This window comes from Mauremys mutica, chromosome 7 (assembly GCF_020497125.1).
Source record: "Mauremys mutica isolate MM-2020 ecotype Southern chromosome 7, ASM2049712v1, whole genome shotgun sequence".
Taxonomy (NCBI): Eukaryota; Metazoa; Chordata; order Testudines; family Geoemydidae; genus Mauremys; species Mauremys mutica.
In genome coordinates, this window is record NC_059078.1 from 1812774 (window position 1) to 1833736 (window position 20963).

The 20963-nt window shown below is 41.8% G+C and overlaps 1 protein-coding gene across 1 annotated transcript in view; it reads left to right on the forward strand.

Moving 5' to 3' along the window:
• Positions 1-20963, forward strand: part of PRKAR2A (protein kinase cAMP-dependent type II regulatory subunit alpha) — a 122186-nt gene that overhangs the window by 91902 nt on the left and 9321 nt on the right. The window contains exons 6-7 of the mRNA XM_045025865.1: positions 11280-11433; positions 19794-19895. Of these exons, the coding sequence (XP_044881800.1) occupies positions 11280-11433; positions 19794-19895 (256 nt within the window). The remainder of the gene's footprint in view (positions 1-11279; positions 11434-19793; positions 19896-20963) is intronic.

Genomic DNA, 20963 nt, shown 5'->3' on the forward strand with positions numbered 1-20963 from the left:
TTCCCTGGATGCAGGGTGAATTAGGAATATAGGACTGGGACTGGAAGAGACTGTCTGGGTCATCGAGTCTAGCCCCCTGCTATTGCAGGCAACCCTGGCATATTTTCCCATTCACAGATTTATCAAGCTCCTTCTTAAAACTAGTTTGAGTATTTGCCCCTACTACTCCTATTGGAAGGCTGTTCCAGATCCTCATTCCTCTGACGGTTAGAATCCTTCTTCTAATTTCCATCTTAAATTTATTCATGGCCAGTTTTACCCGTTTGTTCTTGTGCCAGCATTGTACTTTAGCTTAAATAGCTCTTCTCCCCGATGTATTTATAGAGCGCAATCAGATCCTTTCCTCTCTCAGCTTTCATTTTGTTAGGCCAAACAAGCCACAGTCTTTTACTTTCCTCTTGGAAGATAGGCTCTCCGTTCCCCTGATCATCCAGTGGAACTCCTTGCCTGAGGAGGTTGTGAAGGCTAGGACTCTAACAGCGTTTAAAAAAGAACTGGATAAATTTGTGGAGGTTGTCCATTAATGGCTATTAGCCAGGATGGGTAAGGAATGGTGTCCCTAGCCTCTGTTTGTCAGAGGGTGGAGATGGATGGCAGGAGAGAGATCACTTGATCATTACCTGTTAGGTTCACTCCCTCTGGGGCACCTGGTATTGGCCACTGTCGGCAGACAGGATACTGGGCTAGATGGACCTTCGGTCTGATCCAGTACGGCCGTTCTTATGTTCTATGTAAATAACCCTTCTCTGCACCTGTTCTAGTTTGAGTTCATCTTTCCTAAATGTGGATGACTAGAATTATACACAATATTTCAGATTAGGTATTAGCAGTGCTTGCATAATGGCATAGTACTTCCTTTTCTCTACTGGAAATACTTCACCCAATGTATCGTAGGATCACATTTGTTTTTTTCCCAGTGACATTACATTGGTGGCTCCTAGTCCTCTAGCGATCAATTAATCAATCCAGGTTTTTCTCCTCTGTCATTTCCAACTGATGAGCCTCCCTCCCCCCAGCTTATAGCAGAAAATTTTCTTTTTAGTCTCTAAATGCATGATCTTGCACTACATGCTAATAAATTTCATCCCATTTCTGTTACGCCAGTTCTCAGGGTCATCCAATTCTTTCTGCATAATAATCCTATCCTCCTTTGTATTGACAGTGTCTCCCAAATTGTATCATCAGCAGATTCCATTATCACACTTCTACGTTTTGTATCAAGGTCATTAATTAAAATATTAAATAAGATTGGTCCCAGGACCAATCCTTGGTGAACTCTGTTACAATCTCCCTCAAACCTGAAAGTTTTTCTTTCAGCACAGCCCATTGTCATCTCCCTTTTAGCCAGTTCCTTAACTGCCTTGCAATACTTGTGTAAGAGAGTCTCTCCCTCCTTTGCACAGGAGCCGTGACACTAGTTCCCACTCAATACAGAGGAAGGGGATTTTATTCCAAATTCTTCCTGATTCCCAAAAAAGAAGGGCGGGTAGAGGTCAATTCTAGATTTCAGGATGCTGAATACCTTCATCAAAGTACAAAAATTCAAGATGGTCACAATCGCAGCTATTATTCCATGTGTGGATCTGGGAAACTGTTTCACAGCCCTTGACCATCAAGATGCATATTTTCATGTCGTGATACGCCTCTCTCATAAGAGATTCCAACGATTCATGTAGGTCAGGGACTCCTTCCTTTCAGACTCTCTGCCACCCTCTGAGTGTTTACAAAAATTATAGTGGTAGTGACCGCACAGCTTCACCAGGGGGAGTAGTAGTCTTTCCTTATCTCAAATTTGACTTCCCCAGGTGCGTTCCTACATTGAAGTACAAACCATAGTAAAGAAGGCTGAGTTTCTCTTCCTCAAGCACTCCATCAGCTCAATACTGCAAAGTCCTCCCTCTTACCTTGACAGTTGATAACGTTCAAAGGGGCCACTTTTGATGCCTCGACATCCAAAACCTACCTGAGAACAGATTTCTCAGTCTGACATACTTAATTGCACAAGTCCAGTTGAGACCACAGGTCGCTGTGAGATCATGCCTGCAGCTCCTCATGCTCCTTCCAAATAGGCTTATCTGCACTGCTTACAAGCCTGCCCAGGACAGTTTTTATACACAGTCTGAACAAGTAGCTCGCTATTCCCAGCTGTGTAGTAGTATCCCTCAACTGACTGAAGAGTCCGGAGAAGGTTTGCTCAGGGTTCCCTTCAACCATCTTCCTCCCACTGTCACAGTAGTTTTGGCCGCGTTCCTCCTTGGAGGGGGAGCTCATCTGCTTCACCTCTCCTCCTGGCTGGCCATCAATCTCCTTCTGATGCCCAGTCTTCTCACTCAGGACTTGGGGAACATTTGTCACCTCCACCTGAACACTCTGTGGTTCAAGGCTTGGTACCTAGGCAGCTCTCAGTTAGAACTCTCCTGTTCCAGAAAGGTTAAAGAAGTCCTAATCAACAGCAGAAGGGAATCCACACAGAAAATTTACCTTCAGAAAGTCTGTGCACTTACTTTCCTCTGTTTCCTGTCAGCTCTCCCATTTCGGAGGTTCTAGAAGACTTTTTTTTATTCTGAAGAAAGGAGGTCTGTTTTTGAGCTCCATTAAAGTCCACATGATGGCCATTACAGGATTTCATTCTCCTGTGGAAGATTTCTTGGCATTTGCTCATCCTGCAACTTCCAGATTCATCAAAGTTTATCAAATCTCTTCCCAAATGGCCGAGAACCCACCACAGCTTGGGATTTGAATTTAGTTCTTAATTCTCCGATGAAACCTCCCTTTGAACCACTAACTGCTTAGAATTACAGAAATATAGGACTGGAAGGGACCTTAGTAGGTCATCTAGTCCAGTTCACTGCACTGAAGCAAGACTAAATATTATCTAGACTGTCTCTGACAGGTGTTTGTCTAACCTGTTCTTAAAAATCTTGAATGACGCAGATTCCACAACCTTCCTTGGTAATTTCTTCCCGTGCTTCACTACCCATACAGTTCCTAATGTCTAATCTAAATCTCTCTTGCTGCAATTTAAGCCCATTATTTTTTGTCCTTGTCCTGTCCTCAATGGATAAGGAGAACAATTTATCATCCTCCTCCTTAAAACAACCTTTTATGTACTTGAAGACTGTTATCATGTTTCCCACCCCCTCAGTCTTCTCCTCTCCAGACTAAACAAACCCAATTTTTTCTCATAGGTCATGTTTTCTAGATCTTTAATCATTTTTGTTGCTGTCCACATCATTCCCAAAGTAGGGTGCCCAGAACTGGACACAGTACTCCAGCTGAGGCCTTATCAGTTTTTGGGTAGAGTGGAAGAATTACTTTTCTTGTCTTGTTTACAAAACTCCTGCCAACAAATCCCAGAACGATATTCACTCTTTTTGCAATAGTATTACATTGTTGACTCATATTTAGTTTGTGATCCATTATAACCCCCAGATCCTTTCTGCGGTACTCCTTCCTAGGCAGTCATTTCCTATTTTATATTTGTGCAGTTGATTATTCCTTCCTATGTGTAGTACTTTGCATTTGTCCCTATTGAATTTCATCCTATTTATTTCACACCATTTCTTCAGTTTGTCAAGATCATTTGGAATTCTAATCCTGTCCTCCAAAGCTCCCAGTTTGGTGTCTTCTGCAAACTTTACAAGAATACTCTCTGTGCCATAATCTTAATTATTTGTGAAGATATTGACTTGCACTGAGCCCAAGACAGAGCTCTGCAGGACCCCAGTTGATATGCCCTTCCAGTTTGACTCTGTGAACCACTGATAATTACCAATTGTGCACCCACTGTATATGGTAGGTTCATCTAGGGTACCTTTTCCCTAGTTTGCTTATGAGAATGACATGTAAGACAGTATCAAAAGCCTTTCTAAATTTGAGATATATCACATTTAATTCTTCCCTCCCATTCACAAAGAAGGATTTTAGTTTGGTCTGACATGATTTATTCTTGACAAATCCATGTTGACTGTTATTTATCACCTTATTGTCTTCTAGATACTTACAAATTGATTGTTTGATTATTTGCTCCATTATCTTTCCAAGTACCAAAATTAAGCTGATTGGACAACCCAGGGAATTATAGACCATATTCCCCTTTTTATAAATAGGTACTATATTTACCCTTTTCTTGCCCTCTGGGATCTCTCCCGTCCTCCATGAATGCCGAAAGATAATCACTAATGGCTCAGAGATTCATCTTCTGTTCCTTAAGTATTCTTGATGTATTTCATCAGGCTCTGCTGACTTGAAGACATCTAACTTGTCTAAGTAATTCTTAACTTGTTCTTTCCCTATTTTAGCCTCAGATTCTACCTCATTTGCACTGGTGTTCACTATGTTAGTGGTCCAATCACTGCTAACCTTTTGGTGAAAACTGAAACAAATTTATTTAACACTTCGGCCACAGCTGCGTTTTCTGTTATTGTCTTTTCGTCCTTATTGAGTAATGGGCCTCCTCTGTCATTAATCTTCCTCTTGCTTCTAATGTATTTGTGTTTTCTGGTTATCCTTTATGTCCCTAGCTAGTTTAATCTCATTTTGTGCCTTGGCCTTTCTAATTTTGTCCCTACATGCTTGTGTTGTTTTTTTTTATATATATTCATCATTTATAATTTGATCTAGTTTCTGCTTTTTGAATTTCTGGTTATTGAAGATCTATTGGTTAAGCTAGGGTGCTTTGTTACCGTACTTCTTATCTTTCCTGTGCATTGGGATAGTTTGCTCTTGTATCCTTAATAATAATATTTGTTGGGTTTGAAAACTGCCTTTCTAGCGGTGCAGTTAACTATGCTTGAAGACTTGGTGAGTTAGGTGATTTGATGGTGAATCCTGTCTCTTACGCTATCTTCTTCAAAGATAAAGTATCCCTCCAACCATACCTGGGTTCCTACCCAAAGTCATCTTCAACTTCCATATCAGTCAGGCTATTCATCTGCCAGTTTTCCACACTAAACCCCATCAGACTACAGAGGATGCTGCCCATCACACGTTGGATGTTAGGAGAGCATTAGCACCTTATTTGGATAGAACTAAACCTTTTAGAGTCTCAGAGACTATCTGTATCTATTGCAGACATAGCCAAGTAAACATCAGTGTCTACCCAGAAACTTAAGTGGGTTTCAGGCTGCATCCTCTCCTGCTATGGAGCTGCTATTCATCTGATTGCTGCTATCCCTATAATATTCAGTTTCATGTCGTATACTGGCAGTTCTAGCTCCTCCATTTTATTGCCCAGGCCCTTGCATTAGTGTACAAACATTTGTTGTTTGTCTGACCTTGCCCAATTTCCTAGCTGGATTAGGTATAGTCCTTGCACTAACTGTATCACCCATCTGACTATTGCTCCTATCAATATTGGTGTTTGCTTTCTTTTGGGAGTCCTTACACCTATCCTCTGTTGATGCCCTTATGCTTCCCTTATAGGCTTATTGTTCATAGTGTCTCTGTTAACTGCATGTGGCATTGGTAGTTCACTGTTCACTGCTAGAGTGGCCTTCTGTTAGCTTACTGAAATTGTGTTTTCTCTTGTCTGTATTCCATATATAATTAAGTAATATGGTTCCAAGGGTCAAAGTCCTTTGTAGACATAGTAGGCTATTTCCCTGTTCTTCTGGCTTCAACCTTAGCTTTCTGGATGAAAGGAGAGTGCTTCAGCTGAGGCCTCAACTGAGACTGGTAATTCTTGGATTGCTTTGGGGTATCTCCTGAAATGTTCACAAGCCTGACTCAGACATAGTTGGAATTGACCCAGCAAACTAAATTTAATCTTTCGGTCTGAAAGGCTTTGAGGCAGGAATGCCAACTTGTGGGTTTGTTGCAAAGCTTTCCCACACCTGGTACACTATAGTTTCTGAGGGTATGTCTATATTACCCGCCGGATCGGCGGGTAGTGTTTGATGTATCAGGGATCGATTTATCGTGTCTTGTCTGGACACGATAAATCGATCTGCTAATAGACACCTGTACTCCACCTCAGCAGGAGGAGTAAGCGGAGTCAACAGGGGCGCCGTGGCAGGCGACTCGCCGCCGTGAGGACGGCCAGGAAAGTCGAACTAAGATACTTCGACTTCAGCTGCACGAATAGCATAGCTGAAGTTGCATATCTTAGTTGGAACCCCCCTCCCCCCCCCGCTAGTGTAGCCCAGGCCTGAGTTGCGGTGTCTGTGCAGGAAGCATCAATATGGTGGAGCTATCTGCAAGTGGTGTTGGCACAGAGCTGCACCCAGTGCTTGTTTTAGAAATAGCAGAGTTCAAAGATAACTCATATCCAATGCCAGGGTATGCAGTCATCACTCCTAACTGCTGCTTGACTGATGCTGCCAACTAGGACTTAACTTAGTGGACTCTATTTGTTCCTAAATATATTTATTAAAGAGTTCCACTTGCTGCTATTTCTGACAATTCTCTTATTTCTAGGTGGCAGTTGACACCCTATGGGAGGTAAATAATATTCTCTCCAGTTTGCTGTTCAAGATTATAGCTTTGCACCCAACATTAAGTCTATATAAAAACCTTGATGTGGTGGTTTTTCTGGGGTTCTCTTTCATGAACAGATTAATTGGCTGTTTTTCCTCTAGAGATTACATCTTTCATAAATTCTCCTTGACTAATGTCTGTTCCAAGGAATGACTCTATTAGGGTATTCCTCAGATGCATCGTTCCTACTCAGATACTTCCCTTATAACATTAAAATGTAGGAAATCTTCGTCTTTTCATGAAGGTAGGTATGATTCAGAGGTACTGCCATCGACCATCCCTGACAGTTGGTTGGCTTGGTGGCAGTGCAGCGTCTGCTAATGCATATGGGACTCTAGGTATACTTGGTCCCGCCTCAGCACAGCGGAATGGAGTAGATGACCTCTGTATCAGAGGCCCATTTGAGGTTCACTACTCTGTTAGAAACTCTTGTCAGGCCTGACATACACACTGTGTCATGATATTTCTTTAAAAGGTGACAGGTAATATATCATTTCAAATCTAATAACACACTGGTCATTAATGTCACTGAAATGTTTTTGTAACAACTCTGTATGTGAAATTATGGATACTCTGATGATATGTCCTGGAGACTGTAAACAGACAAAGGTGAGAAAACAGGTTTCTTCCACAGGGAAGGAAAATTCAGTGGCAGATGCATTGTCCAGGAAAGAGGGCTCTAACCTTCTGCCTCTGGGTCAGCCAGTAGCTAACCCTCCTGCAGCATTGTAATGGGGGAGGTGTGACCCTAAGAGCATCCCAGGGCCAGAGGGTAGGGGGCTCCTGGGTATCATGTAATGAGTTTCAGCTGGCCTGACAAATTCAGTGTACCCCAACTCAGTATTCTTGCATGATATATGTATGTGGTGTGTATTAAACATTATGGATATATGCTAGAATTATGACTAAAATGTGTTTAAATCAGGAATGTCAGTGAAAATTGGTAAACAGTCTGCCCTAGACAAAGAAATGTTTGCTTCTCTGACCAGTCTGGTCATCAGGCAGAGAGAATGAAGGTCTGTTTACATATTAGGTAACCTAAACTAGCAAGCTAACAACTGGGGGAGGAGACAGCATGGCGTCTATACCCAGGAAGAGAGAGAATCTACTGATTGCATACAATATTACTGTATGATAAAAGTGTGTTGAGCAAGGTCTTTTATGAAAGCCTATGACACACACTGGTGATCAGTATAGTTGTGAATTGTATTTATTAACACTACATAGGGAATTATGAATACTCCTTAATATTATGCTTTTCAATCTGTGACCCAAACAAAGGGAGAAACAGGTCTCTCCCAGACAGGAGGGAACGTTATAGCTATCTCCCTGTCTCCAGAGTAATTAAGCAAGGTGTGACTAAAACAACGGAAGCCCCTTTACATAGAAATCAGATGGGGAATGAGAAGCCCACAGGAAGGGAGGAACTGCAGGGTCTATGAACTTTGAGAGAGATGCTTTTCAAAGGTGTCAAGGTTTCCTCCCCCACTCTGCACTTTAGGGTACAGATGTGGGGACCTGCATGGACCCTTCTAAGCTTAATTCCCAGCTTAGACCTGGTAACACTGCCACCAGCCAGAAGTTAGTGTCTGGCACACTCCCTGTCCCCCCAAAACCTTCCCTGGGGAACACAGATCCAAATCCCTTAGATCTTAACACAAGTTGCCTTGAGAGGCTTCACACAGATCCAAAACTCCTTGGATCTTAAAACAAAGAGAAATTAACCATCCCCCCTCCTTTTTCCCCCCACCAATCCCTGGTGAGTTCAGACCCAATTCCCTGGATCTTAAAACAAAGAAAAATCAATCAGGTTCTTAAAAAGAGAGCTTTTAATTAAAGAAAAAGAAAAGGTAAAAATTATCTCTGTAAAATCAGGATGGAAAATGCATTACCAGGGTACTTAGATTTATATAGCCAGAGAAACCCCCTCTAGCCTCAGGTTCAAAGTTACAGCAAACAGAGCTAAAAATCCTTCCAGCAAAAGAAACATTTACGGGTTGAGAAAACAAACATAAGACTAACACGCCTTCCTGACTAGGTACTTACAAATTTGAAACATGAGACTGATTCAGAAAGATTTGGAGAGCCTGGATTGACGTCTGGTCCCTCTCAGTCCCCGAGAACGAACAACCCCCAAAACAAAGAACACAAAACAAAGACTTCCCTCCACCAAGATTTGAAAGTATCTTGTCCCCTTATTGGTCCTCTGGTCAGGTGTCAGCCAGGTTTACTGAGCTTCTTAACCCTTTACAGGTAAAAGAGACATTAACCCTTAACTATCTGTTTATGACAAAAGGTTTATTAGACTATAAAGGGAGGGCAGAGAACATCCCTAAGTTATCCATCACTAAACAGGCACAAGAGGCTAGAGCTCTTGCAGCTGAGAAAGATGGATCCTTCAACCCAGGAGGGGATGAAGTCTCTGGAAACTGGCTATAGGTGAGAAACCCGCAAAGGCAAAGATCTTTCACTTATGAAAACAAGGGAAGCTAGCATCTTGTACTTCTGTGGAAGGTTCTCACTGAGGGAAAGTCAGCCATGGCTAGGGAGACTGGTAAGAGAAACCATCTTGAACAAAGCCTGTAGCTTCCTAGATAAAGTTTTAGACGTTTAGATGCATTTTCACTTTTATTTGCCTGTAGCAGTTTCTAACAGTATTCCTTTTACTTTGCAGCACATCACTTTGTCCTATTGTTAATAAATTTGTTTATTTTTACTATAAACCAACTCAGTGCTGAGTTTGCAGGGAAGAGTTTATATACTCCAGTTAAGTTAATAAGCTGTAATGTGCTTTTGCCTCTTTAAAGGAACAGATAAACCTTATTATTTCTCTGAACTGTCCAGGAGAAGGCTGGTGATTGCAGAGCACAGGGTTTGGGGAAAATTCAGGATAGGGAGTGTGTTGGGATCACCTTGCTAGTTGTAATCAAGGCTGGTGGAAGTCAGAGTGGGGCTGGGGGTCTGTAGATAGGCTGCTGGGTCAAAGTTGCTGACCCAGGGCTGGTTGCATAGCGCATAGGCATTCAGGGTGTGACCTGCATATTTGTTGCTGTGAGTGTCCCAGTAGTAAGTCATTGTGAGCCACTCAAGGTTACAGGGTAAGAGGTGATAAATCCCTCACTGGTCTGGATTACACCCCTGAAAACCATGACAACTTCTTAAGGTCTTTTCCAGCTCTACATTTCTGTGATTCTCTTATTGTAAATGGAATAACCAGAGAAACTCATTTGGACTGCCCTAGTACTTGGAATACCCGTCCAATGCAGCAAAAGCCCTCTTGGTGCATCTTCTCAGCTTAACTGAAGGAGACACATTCATACCCCTTCTTTCCCCCACTCCCAAATATAGTTTGACCAAATGTCTTTTAAAGAGCCAGGCACCTCAAACATCAGAACTAGCAGCAGTTAACCTAACTGAAAAAGCTCCTAAACCCAGTGACATCTGCTAGGCATAGTGTTACGCAGACAAAACTACACAGGATCGTTGTAGGGGGCAAGACAAAGATGCCACATTTATTATGATAACACAATTTGATTTATGACTAATAACTAATATCTAATACCTATGTATATACACATATCCACACACACACATCCATCAGATGTTCTGCAGCTGCTGTAAAGTTACCAGTCCTGAACATAGCTTGAGTCTGTGGCTTGAGTTTGCAGCTTGGTTTCATAGCTTGTGGCGGCTAACTGGCCTGGAAAGCTGAGCACAAGGAAGGGCTGGGTCTGCGCTCCCATGTTGGTAGCAGAACATTACCCTCCAAAGTCTTCCATCTCACCCATCCTTTTCGTAGGCTTTAGTTTGAATCCGGAGTCTATAGGTCTTGCTGTGTCACGTTGCCTCTGGGTTCGGTGTGATTGAGCACCCGTCAATTGCAGACATGACTTTCAGCCTCGGACCTGGCTTTGATCTTCCTTCTATTGTACCTTTGTTCTTTTCTTTTTAGGGTGGACTCTTCTTACTTTGTTAGGGCTGTTGTCCGCATCTTCAGCCCTTGGTGTTTGAACTCTATTTCATCAGGACAGGCTGGTGCTGGAGGTTGATTCCATCATCCATACATACCTCATTCACACATCTCAACTAATAAGATTACAGCAGGGTTTTGCAAAAGTGAAGGTTGCAGCAAGCTTACAAAATGGAGTAAGCGTTTGTAAAATGGAGTTTGAATTTACAATATGGCAAACAGTGAACAGAAGTAGACAAGTGTAGTGAATGGCAAACAGTGAACAGAAGTTACAATACTGAAACAGTGCAAGTCTCAGTGATTTAAGCAGGAAGTGGATTGACGTGAAACTTACAAGGGCAACTGGCTGAACAGCTATGGCTCTTAACAAGCATCTTAATTGTCAATTAGCCACTTATTGGGGTAACCGATTTTATGAATGAATGTTTTCATTCATAAAACTTTACTTATGAAGTTACATTAATAAAGTGAACAATGAAAAACAATTTTATTCATCAGTTCTACAATAGCAAAGTCAGGAAGCCCAAGTAATAATTTCAGAAGAAAGCAGGGAGCCCTGATCAAGACTGTCAAAGGGAAGCTTCAAGGAGTTAAAATGCATTGTGAAGGGGGAGGTGCTTTGAAGGCATCTTACATAGAAATAGCCTATAATCAGATAATGGCAAACTGGGCAGAGCATGTGCTCTTTGTACACAGATCAGAGATAGGAAAACTAATTTCTGTACTGGGAAAACGTTTGCATAATTTGTATTTGAGCCAACTCTTGAAAGCACTGTTTTATTAGCAGTGCTGTAATTTGGTCTAATGAACAGTATTTTTTCCTTTTTCCCAGGGGATTGTACGATATCTTTGTAACACGAGACAGCCAGCCTCGTTGTGTCGGCCGTTACGACAATCACGGCAGTTTTGGGGAACTGGCGTTGATGTACAACACTCCTAGAGCTGCTACCATTGTTGCCACAACAGAAGGAGCCCTTTGGGGACTGGTAAGTGTGGAACATTATTCTCAGGTGCATCAAGTGTTAAACACTAATTAATGCACCACGTCCGTCAGCCGTTACTTTTTCCCATTGCGTGTCTGTATGCAAATAGCTATTTTATCATGATTGATTATTTCAACCCAGAGTTCATTGTGCACTTCCCTAAAACAATCCGTCAATAAATCATAACTCCAGATCGATTAGGGAGGGTCATTTGATCACTTCAGAGGGGCTACAATGTAAAGCTTTTGCTAGTTAGTCTGTTTTTTTCATACTGCCGAGGGATAAAGAGAAGGTAACGAATGCAGGTATTTTATATTAGGAGAGCAGCCCCACCCATCTAGGACTGGGGAGGCAAGAATGTTAACTTCTTAGCATCTTCCTCTCTCTCAGGGGAACAGTTGTGGTTCTCTTTCTCGTTAGCCTGTCAAGTAATCTGAAGTGCTCACTGAGGTTGTAGGAAAAGACACCAAAAGATTTGTTCACCTTGCCAAGGACAAACTGTAGCTTTCCTGATGTTCATGGTCCCTGCTTCGCATTACTGTGGAAGAGGTCCCAGGGTAGGCACAACTTAGAGAGTTGTTCCCACCTTTTGGGCTGATAGACAATACTGCTGCTTTTGTTTCTGGGTTAGCTTGTTAAATGTGACTTTTAGAAATCAGAGTTTCCTATATTGTCCTTTTCTCTACAGTATTTGTGTAAGGTCTACCTTCATAGTGCTCTGCGTTACTCATCTGCTGTGCTTCACGTCATAAAATGACTGTAATACCATAGAAGCCTTTGAAGTTTGTAGTATAGTACACAGGGCTCCTCAGCAACTATCAGTAAAGGTTGACTGTGCATTATGACCTTGATTATATGATTGATAAGCTATTACGCACCAGCGTGTTCGTGAAATCTCAGTGCACACTGAGAAGATTGACTTCTTTTTGTTTGCAGTTCATAAAGGAAAGGAAAGATTCTGATAAGCTAACCTGGGAGTAGTGTGGGGATCTAGTTAATTTCCGTAACAAAACAGGCTAAAAAATGTAAAATGAACCACCTGCACATGGAGCTCATTAGAAAACGTGAATAAAATGACTTTTTATTCCAGTTACCTTTTAGCTGAAATGAAGTTGATTTGTCTAGCCATAATTATGGTTATTTTCCCACGATCCCTTTGCCTGCTCTATGCTTTTCTCTTTACCATATCTTCATCACTCTGAAGTAGCACTGTCTCAAGCACCTCGCTTCAGCTCTCAGCTACTTACTAAACCACAGGAATGACTCTCACTCTCTTCCACTCAGGAGCCTTTAGCTACCTCCACAGCACTGCAAGCCCATCTCAGCAAGAGTCAGAGACTAAGATCAGTAATCAAATCTAGGTCTCTTGCAAAGCAGTGAAGAGTACTTACTCCCAACATCTGATTTATCTTGCTCCTGTGCCACTGAATGCTTCTGGAGAGAGACTCATTAACATGCATACTCCCCTCTTTCAATTCTGCCTTCCTCCTGGTCAAACAGAAGCCCTTCTCCTCCCTCACTGACTCTCAAACCCACATTCCCACACTCATTCCTAACCTCTGATGCCTTCCTGAAATCATCCTTTGCTCCTGTGTCTTCTGCCTCTTCACACAAGATGTAACCAGCTATTACAAAGAAAAGATCAGCAAGATTTTGCTGTGACTTCATTTTCACCTTGTCCCCCAAAACTCTGTTTTCCTCATGCTTTTCATTAGGTGTTTCTCACTCGCTCTTCTCCTCCAGTGACCCCATTTTCTCTTTCCTTTGGCCAAGACTGAACTTCTTGTCTTCTCTCGCTGCTAACATCACCGTCCTTTCTGTCACTCAGGGCCACACATTGAGTGTCATCCCTGACTCAGCCATCTGCCTACACCAATACTCAAAGCCAGTGGCTCTCAACCAGGAGTCTGGGGACCTCTGAGGGGCAGCGAGCAGGTTTCAGGGGAGCTGCCAAGCAGGGCAGCATTACACTCGCTGGGGCCCAGGGCAGAAAGCCGAAGCCCCACCACATGGGGCTGAAGCCTGGGGCCCTGAACTCTGCCACCCGGAGCTGAAGCCTGAGCAATGTAACTTCATGGGGGCCCCAGGCAATTGCCCGGCTTGCTACCCCCTAACGCCAGCCCAGGCTTTTATATGCAGAAAACCAGTTGTTGTGGCACAGGTGGGCTGTGGAGTTTTTATAGCATGTTGGGGGTGGGGGGGAAGGGCGCTCAGAAAGAAAGATTGAGAACCCCTGCTCTGAGCTGTGCCCAGATCTTACTACTGTTTCCATCATCACCTCTCTAAGACCTGGCTCTTGCTCTGCCAGCATACCTAAAATGCTCAGCTAGGCCCTCATTACCTTGAGACATCATCAAGCACAGCCCCCTGCACAGAGGCAGGACCAAGTAAACCTAGACCATCCATGACAGGTGTTTGTCTAACCTGTTCAAAAAATCTCCAATGACAGGGATTCCACAACATATCCCGGGTTTAACTACCCTTATAGTTAGAAGGATTTCCCCAATATCTAACCTAAATCTCCCTTGCTGTAAATTAACCCTGTGATGGGTTGGACCCCCTTCCGGGATGCCACCTGATGTATTGGGGTCCCACTGAGCCTGCCCGTTCCACCAGCCTGGGCTCCCTCGCCCTGTCCTGCTGCGCACACACACACACACAGGTAGGGACTCACCCAGCTATAGAATCGCACAGAGTCTGTGTGGGAGGACTCAGCTTGGGGAACTGCCCAGCACAGAGGTGCACACACCTTCCAGAGTGTAAACCCAAAATTATATGGTCTTGTGCTATATAGAGATCTATACAGTGTAAGCTCATGAAATTCACTCCCTCCCTCAGTGTGGAGGAAGATATGCACAGCTACTCCCCCCCCCCCATCCTGAATTGCACAAACTGGGTTTTAGAATAAACAAAAAATAAGTTTATTAACTATAAAAGGTAGATGTTAAGTGATTATAAGGGATAGCAAACAGAACAAAGCAGATCGCTGAGCAACTAAAACAAAACACGCAAACTAAGCTTATTACACTCAATTAACTGGTTAATATTAGCAAATTCTTACCCTAAGTGTTGTTTTATGCAGGTTGCAGAGTTTCTTGAAGGTAAACTGCGCTGCTTGCAGCTTGAATCTCCAGGTATTTGTTTCACTGGCTGCCCTTTCTCGCCAGGGCTCAGGCCTTGCCCCCAGCTTAGTTCCTTTGTTTCTTCAGGTGTTTTCAGCAGTCTTCCTTCTTGGGCAGGGAGACAGTGGAGAAGAACCAAGAAGAACCCCCTTCCCAGCCTTAAATAGGATTTACGTATGGCGGGAATTCTTTGTTTCCTAGTTTGTCCCCCACCCCCTTCCAGTAGAAAAATACCAGGAGTCCAAACTGATGTCCAGTACCAGGTGACACGATCACCTGACCCTGCAGTGTTAAAGCAGCATCCCAGGAAACTTCTCAGTCAAGAGGGAGATTAGCATCTTCAAAGTCCTATTGTCCTTCCTAATGGCCCATCCAGGCTGTTTGCATACTGTCTGGTGGGCGTTCCCCAGGTGAAAACACAGTTGTAATTATTACATAGTCAATATTTTAAACTTCAGATGCAGAAATGATACATGCATACAAATTGGATAATCACATTCAGTAAATCATAATCTTTCCAAAGATACCTCACATGACCCATCTTGCATAAAACGTATCTTAGTTGTGCCATATTCATACCATAAGCATCTCTCTGACTAATATGGGATGTATGGTCACAAACCCCATTACTTCTTGTCTGACCTTCAGTGGACATGAAGGACCAAATTAACACTGTCCTCTTTATAACAGCTCTTAACATATTTGAAGATTATCAGGTCCCCCCTCTGTCGTCTTTTCTCCAGACTAAACATCCAGTTTTTTAACTATTCCTCATAGGTCAGGTTTTCTAAACCTTTTATTATTTTTGTTGCTCTTTTCTGGGCTCTCTCAAATGTATCCATATCTTTCCTACAGCATGGCACCTACAACTGGATACAATATTTACTTCTCCAGCTGAGGCCTCACCAGTGCCGAGTAGAGTGGGATAACTCTCTCCCATATTTATATATGACATTCCTGTTAATATACCCCAGAATGATATCAGCCTTTTTCACAACTGCATCACATTGTTGACTCATTCAGTTTGTGATCCACTATAACCCCCAGATCCTCTTTAGCAGTACTACCACCTAGTCAATTATTCCCCATGTTGTAGTTATTTCTTCCTATGTGTAGTGCTTTGCATTTGTCTTTACTGAATTTCATCTTGTGGATTTTAGACCAATTTTCTAATTTTCAAGTTTTGTAAATTCTAACCCTGTTCTCCAAAGTGCTTGCAACCCCTCCCAGTCTGATGTCATCTTCAAATGTTATAAGTATACTCTCCACTCCATTATCCAAGTCATTAATGAAGATAGTATCAGACCCCGGTGGGACTCCACAAGATATGCCTTCTCACTTTGACAGTAAGCCATTGATAACTACTCTTACAGGAGTATGAGTTTTCAACCAATTATGCACCCACCTTATAATAATTTCATCTAGACCAAATTTCCCTAGTTTGCTCATGAGAATATCATGCAGGACTGTGTCAAAACACTTAGTAAAATCAAGGTATATCATTGCTGCTGTGTCCCCCGCTAGGCCAGTAACCCTGTCCAAGAAGGAAATTAGGTTGGTTTGGCATGATTTGTTCTTGACAAATTCATGTTGGCTATTTCTTATAACCCTTTTATGCTTTAAGTGCTTACAAACTGACTGCTTCATTATTTGTTCATCTTTCGAGGTATCAAAGTTAGGCTGACTGGTCTATGCTCCTTTGTCCCCCTTCTCAAAGATAGGTGCTGTTTTCCTTTCTCTAATCCTCTGGGACCTCACCCATCCTCCATGAGTTCTCAAAGTGACTCCCTAACTGTGACTCCTTCAGTAGTTCCTTAAATACTCTAGGATGAATTTAATCAGGCCCTGCCATCTTAAATATACATCTAACTTATGTAAATAGTCTTTAATGTGTTTTGTCCCTATCTTGGTTTGTGTTCCTTTCCCCTTGTTAATATAACTGTGCTGAGTACCTGGTCACCATTTAACCTTTAAAGTGAAGAGTGAAGCAAAATAGGTATTAAACACCTGAGCTCTCTTGATGTGATCATTGATTGGCTCTGCTTCCCCACCAAGTAGGAGACATCATCATTCGTTCATATTTTCCTATATATTTTAAAAACATCTTTTATTGTCTTTTATGGCCCTTGCTAGGTGGAACTCATTCTGTGCCTTAGCTTTTCTGATTTTGTCCCTACGTGTTTGTACTATTCGTCCCTTAGCCTGCTGAGAAGAAGTTCTCAAGAAAGCTAAATATTTCTGATACAAAAATATGAGGTGAACAACCCCTGCAGATATTGGGCAAGCTTAATCTCATTTGGTCAAACGCTACTACCTAGTGGCTACATTGATCAAGTCACCCCTTAACCTTCTCTTTAAGTTAAATATATTGAGTTCTTAGAGTCTACCACTATAAGGTATGTGTTCTAATCCTTTAATCATTCTTGTGGCTCTTCTCTGAACCCTGCCCAATTTATCAACTTCCTTCTTGAATTGTGGGCACCGGAACTGGACACAATATTCCATGACCAGTCACACTAATGCCAAAAAGAGAGGTAAAATAACCTCTCAACTCCTATTTGACATTCCCTTCTTTATGCATCCCAGGACTGCTTATGCTGTTTTGGCCACAGTGTCACTTTGGGAGCTCACGTTCCACCACGAGAATCCATCATGACCCCCCCCCAACCTTTTTCAGAGTCACTGCCTCAAAGGATAGAGTCCCCCTTCTGTAAGTGTGACCTACATTCTTTGTTCCTAGATGTATATATTTAGCCATATTAAAACACATTGTTTGCTTGTGCCCAGTTTACCAAGTAATCCAGATTGTGCTGAATTGCTGATTTGTCCTCATCATTATTTACCACTCCCCCAATTTTTCTGTCATCTGCAAAATTAATCAGTTATAATTTTATATTCCAGGTCATTGATAAAAATGTTAAATAGTATAGGGCCAAGAACTGGTCCCTTCAGGACCCCACTGGAAACACATGCTTAATGACAATTTCCTGTTTACAGTTACATTTTGAGACCTATCGGTTATCCAGTTTTTAATCCATTTAATGTGTCATGTTAACTTTTAATATCGTTCTGTTTTTTTAATCAAAATGTTGCGCAGTATCAAGTCAAACGCTGTACAGAAGTCTAAGTATGTTACACCAACACTATTACCTTTATCTGCCAAACTTGTAATCTCATCAAAAAATCAGGTTAGTTTGACAGGATCTATTTTCCATAAACCCATGTCGTTTTGCGTTAATTACTACCCTCCTTTAATACTTTATTAATTAAGTCCCGTATCAGCCTCTCCACTATCTTTCCCGGGATCGATGTCAGGCTGACAGGCCTATAATTACCCAGGTCATCCCATTTACTCTTTTTAAAAATTGTTACACCATTAGCTTTCTTCCAATGATCTGGAACTTCCCCAGTGCTCCAGGACTTACAGAAAATCAGCATTAACTGTCCAGCAAGCTCATCAGCCAGCTCTTTTCAAACACTTGGATGCAAGTTATCTGGACCTGCTGATTTAAAAAGTCTAATTCTAGCAGCGTCTGTTTAACATCCTCCAGAGATACTAGTGGAGTGGAGAGTGCTGTCACCATATGAGAGTATATTTTCTGTTTTTTCCCCCAAATACAGAACAGAAATATTTACTGAACACTTATGTTTTTCTGCATTATTGACAATTCTACCATTTCCATCTAGCAATGGACCAATAATCAGAGTCAGGATTCTTTTTGTTCCTAATATATTTTTAAAAGTCCCCTTCTTCTTGTCCTTAACTCTGTTGGCTATAGATTTCTCCTTGTGTCCCTTTACTTCCCTTATCAGTTTTCAACAATTCCTAACTTCTGATTTCTATTACAGTAGATCCTTTTTACAGCAGCCATCAGCAATGCCAATTATTTGATTAATACAGCACAATTTTAATAGACTTTTTAAACGCACTGTTTATAAACTAGCATTTGCAGCTGTGACAGGTTGGATCACAGAAACTCCTGGAAGCTGCCATCTGATGTGCCCAGACTGCTTCTACCCCTGCTTTCCCTGCCAGCTCAGGACCCCAGCACCCTGTCTTGCTGAGCCAGACACTCCCGTCTGCTCCAGCACAGACCCAGGGTCTGAATTACTTGCCCCAAAGCTGCAGGTTTACCTGAAAGCAGCTAACAGAAGTGTTCCTGCCTTTAACACTCAGATGCCCAACTCCCAATGGGGTCTAAATCCAAATAAACCCGTTTTACCCTGTATAAAGCTTATGCAAGGTAAACTCATAAATTGTTCACCCTCTATAACACTGATAGAGAGATATGCACAGTTGTTTGCTCCCCCAGGTATTATTACGTACTCTGAGTTAATTAATAAGTAAAAAGTGATTTTATTACATACAGAAAGTAGGAGTTAAGTGGTTCCAAGTAGTAACAGACAGAACAAAGTAAGTCACCAAGCAAAATAAAATAAAATGTGCAAATCTATGTCTAATCAAACTGAATACAGATAAAATCCTCATCGGTTCCAGAATGCTCCCTTTTGCAGACTAATCTCCTTTTAGGCTGGGTCCAGCAATCACTCACACTCCTTGCAGTCACTGCCCTTTGTTCCAGTTTCTTCCAAGTATCCTGGGGGGTGGAGATGCTCTCTCTTTAGCCAGCTGAAGACAAAATGGAGGGGTCTCCCAGGGGTTTAAATAGACTTTCTCTTGTGGGTGGAGACCCCCTCCTCACTCCTATGCAAAGTCCAGCTCCAAGATGGAGTTTAGGAGTCACCTGGGCAAGTCACATGTCCATGCATGACTCACAGTTTTTACAGGTAGCATCCATTGTTTACATGCTACCTTGAATGTCCTCAAGTAGACTTCTTATGTGGATTGGAGCATTCCAAGATCCATTGTCCTTTAAGTGTTTCTTGATTAGGTACTTAATTTCAACATTCCCTTTCTCCAGGAACTGACCAAATGCTCTACTAAGGTTATGTAGAAATCAAGCCAATACACAGCCAACATTCATAACATTGAATACAAAAATGATACATGCATGCAAATAGGATTAATACATTCAGTAGATCATAATCTTTACGGAGATATGTTACATGGCATATGTAGCATAAAACACATTCTAAGCATATTTCCATAGAGCCTTATGGGAGGTACAGTCACAGCAGCATTCCTGCTTTGTGGGGAGAGAGCATCAGTCTGCATATCTCTTAAGCACTTGCCATTTTGTCCAAAGGAAATAATCTGCTTTTCTATCCTTTCTCTTACAGGATCGAGTGACGTTCAGAAGAATTATATTGAAAAACAATGCGAAGAAGAGGAAGACTTTTGAATTATTTATTGAGTCTGTGCCCCTTCTTAAATCGCTGGAGGTAAAGCTGTTTTATTAGCATTCGCTTTCGAGAGTCTGCTGTTGTTGATGCTTTTCAAGTAGATGGGATTCTTGTTGGATCCTTACTAGAGCACAGTTTGAAATAAAAGTTACAGTAACACCACCTTATAGAACTACTTAATTTCTTTTACAGCAGTTATGCAAAAATTTTGTTCAAATCCTTCCTTCAGTCACAAGTGGAATGAAAGGTTGCTGATTTAATCTTAAATACTATATGTACCCTTCTTCAAAATCGCCATGCATTCGGAAAACAATATTGTTTAAAGCAAGGAATGGGAGTTAGGGGGTCAGGGTTCTCTTTCAGATTATGGTACTGATGTGTTGTTAATTTACACAGTGACTTAACCTCTCTTTGCCTCGGTTTCCCCATCAGGGGTGCTCTCTAAGGCTTAATTAATGTTTGCAAAGCACTTTCAGATCCTTAGATGGAAGGTGCTAGAGAAAAGCAAAGTATTATGGTTAGCTGTGACTGGCAGTCTTTGCTCAAGGGGTGGAAAAAACATGGTGGTACAGGACAGGACAGAGGTGTATTGGCAAATCTATGGGAGGAAACGTCCACAGCCCCTGCCCTCTGTACCTGGGTTAAACCAGCTCCATCACTGGGACCTTCCTGAGCACTAAAGTGTCTCATAAATATTTAGGGAAATAGAAAAAAATCTCATTAGCATTTTTGGTGGCTTATTGCATGGCGAACTTTGTTTATATTGTATGTAGAATAACTCATTTCATTACATTTGAGGTACGCATGCACAAGATTAGTTGAGTAAGATTTAAATGCATTACTGATGTATCATCCTTGGTGTAGAATTAGAACTTTCTGAACTGTTTTTGCTGCCACGCTTGACCCATCAGCTCTCTCTTGAGAGGCTAAGTGGACAAGAAGAAATGTGAGCTTTAGTGTAAGATTAATCTCTTTAAACTATTGTCTCTTCCCTGTACATGAAGACTCAGGCGTATGAAATACGTATAACTGCTTTCTAATTTTTAATTTCTAATTTACCATCATTAAAACAACAAGCCTTTAAACTGCAGCCAAGTTAACACGTTT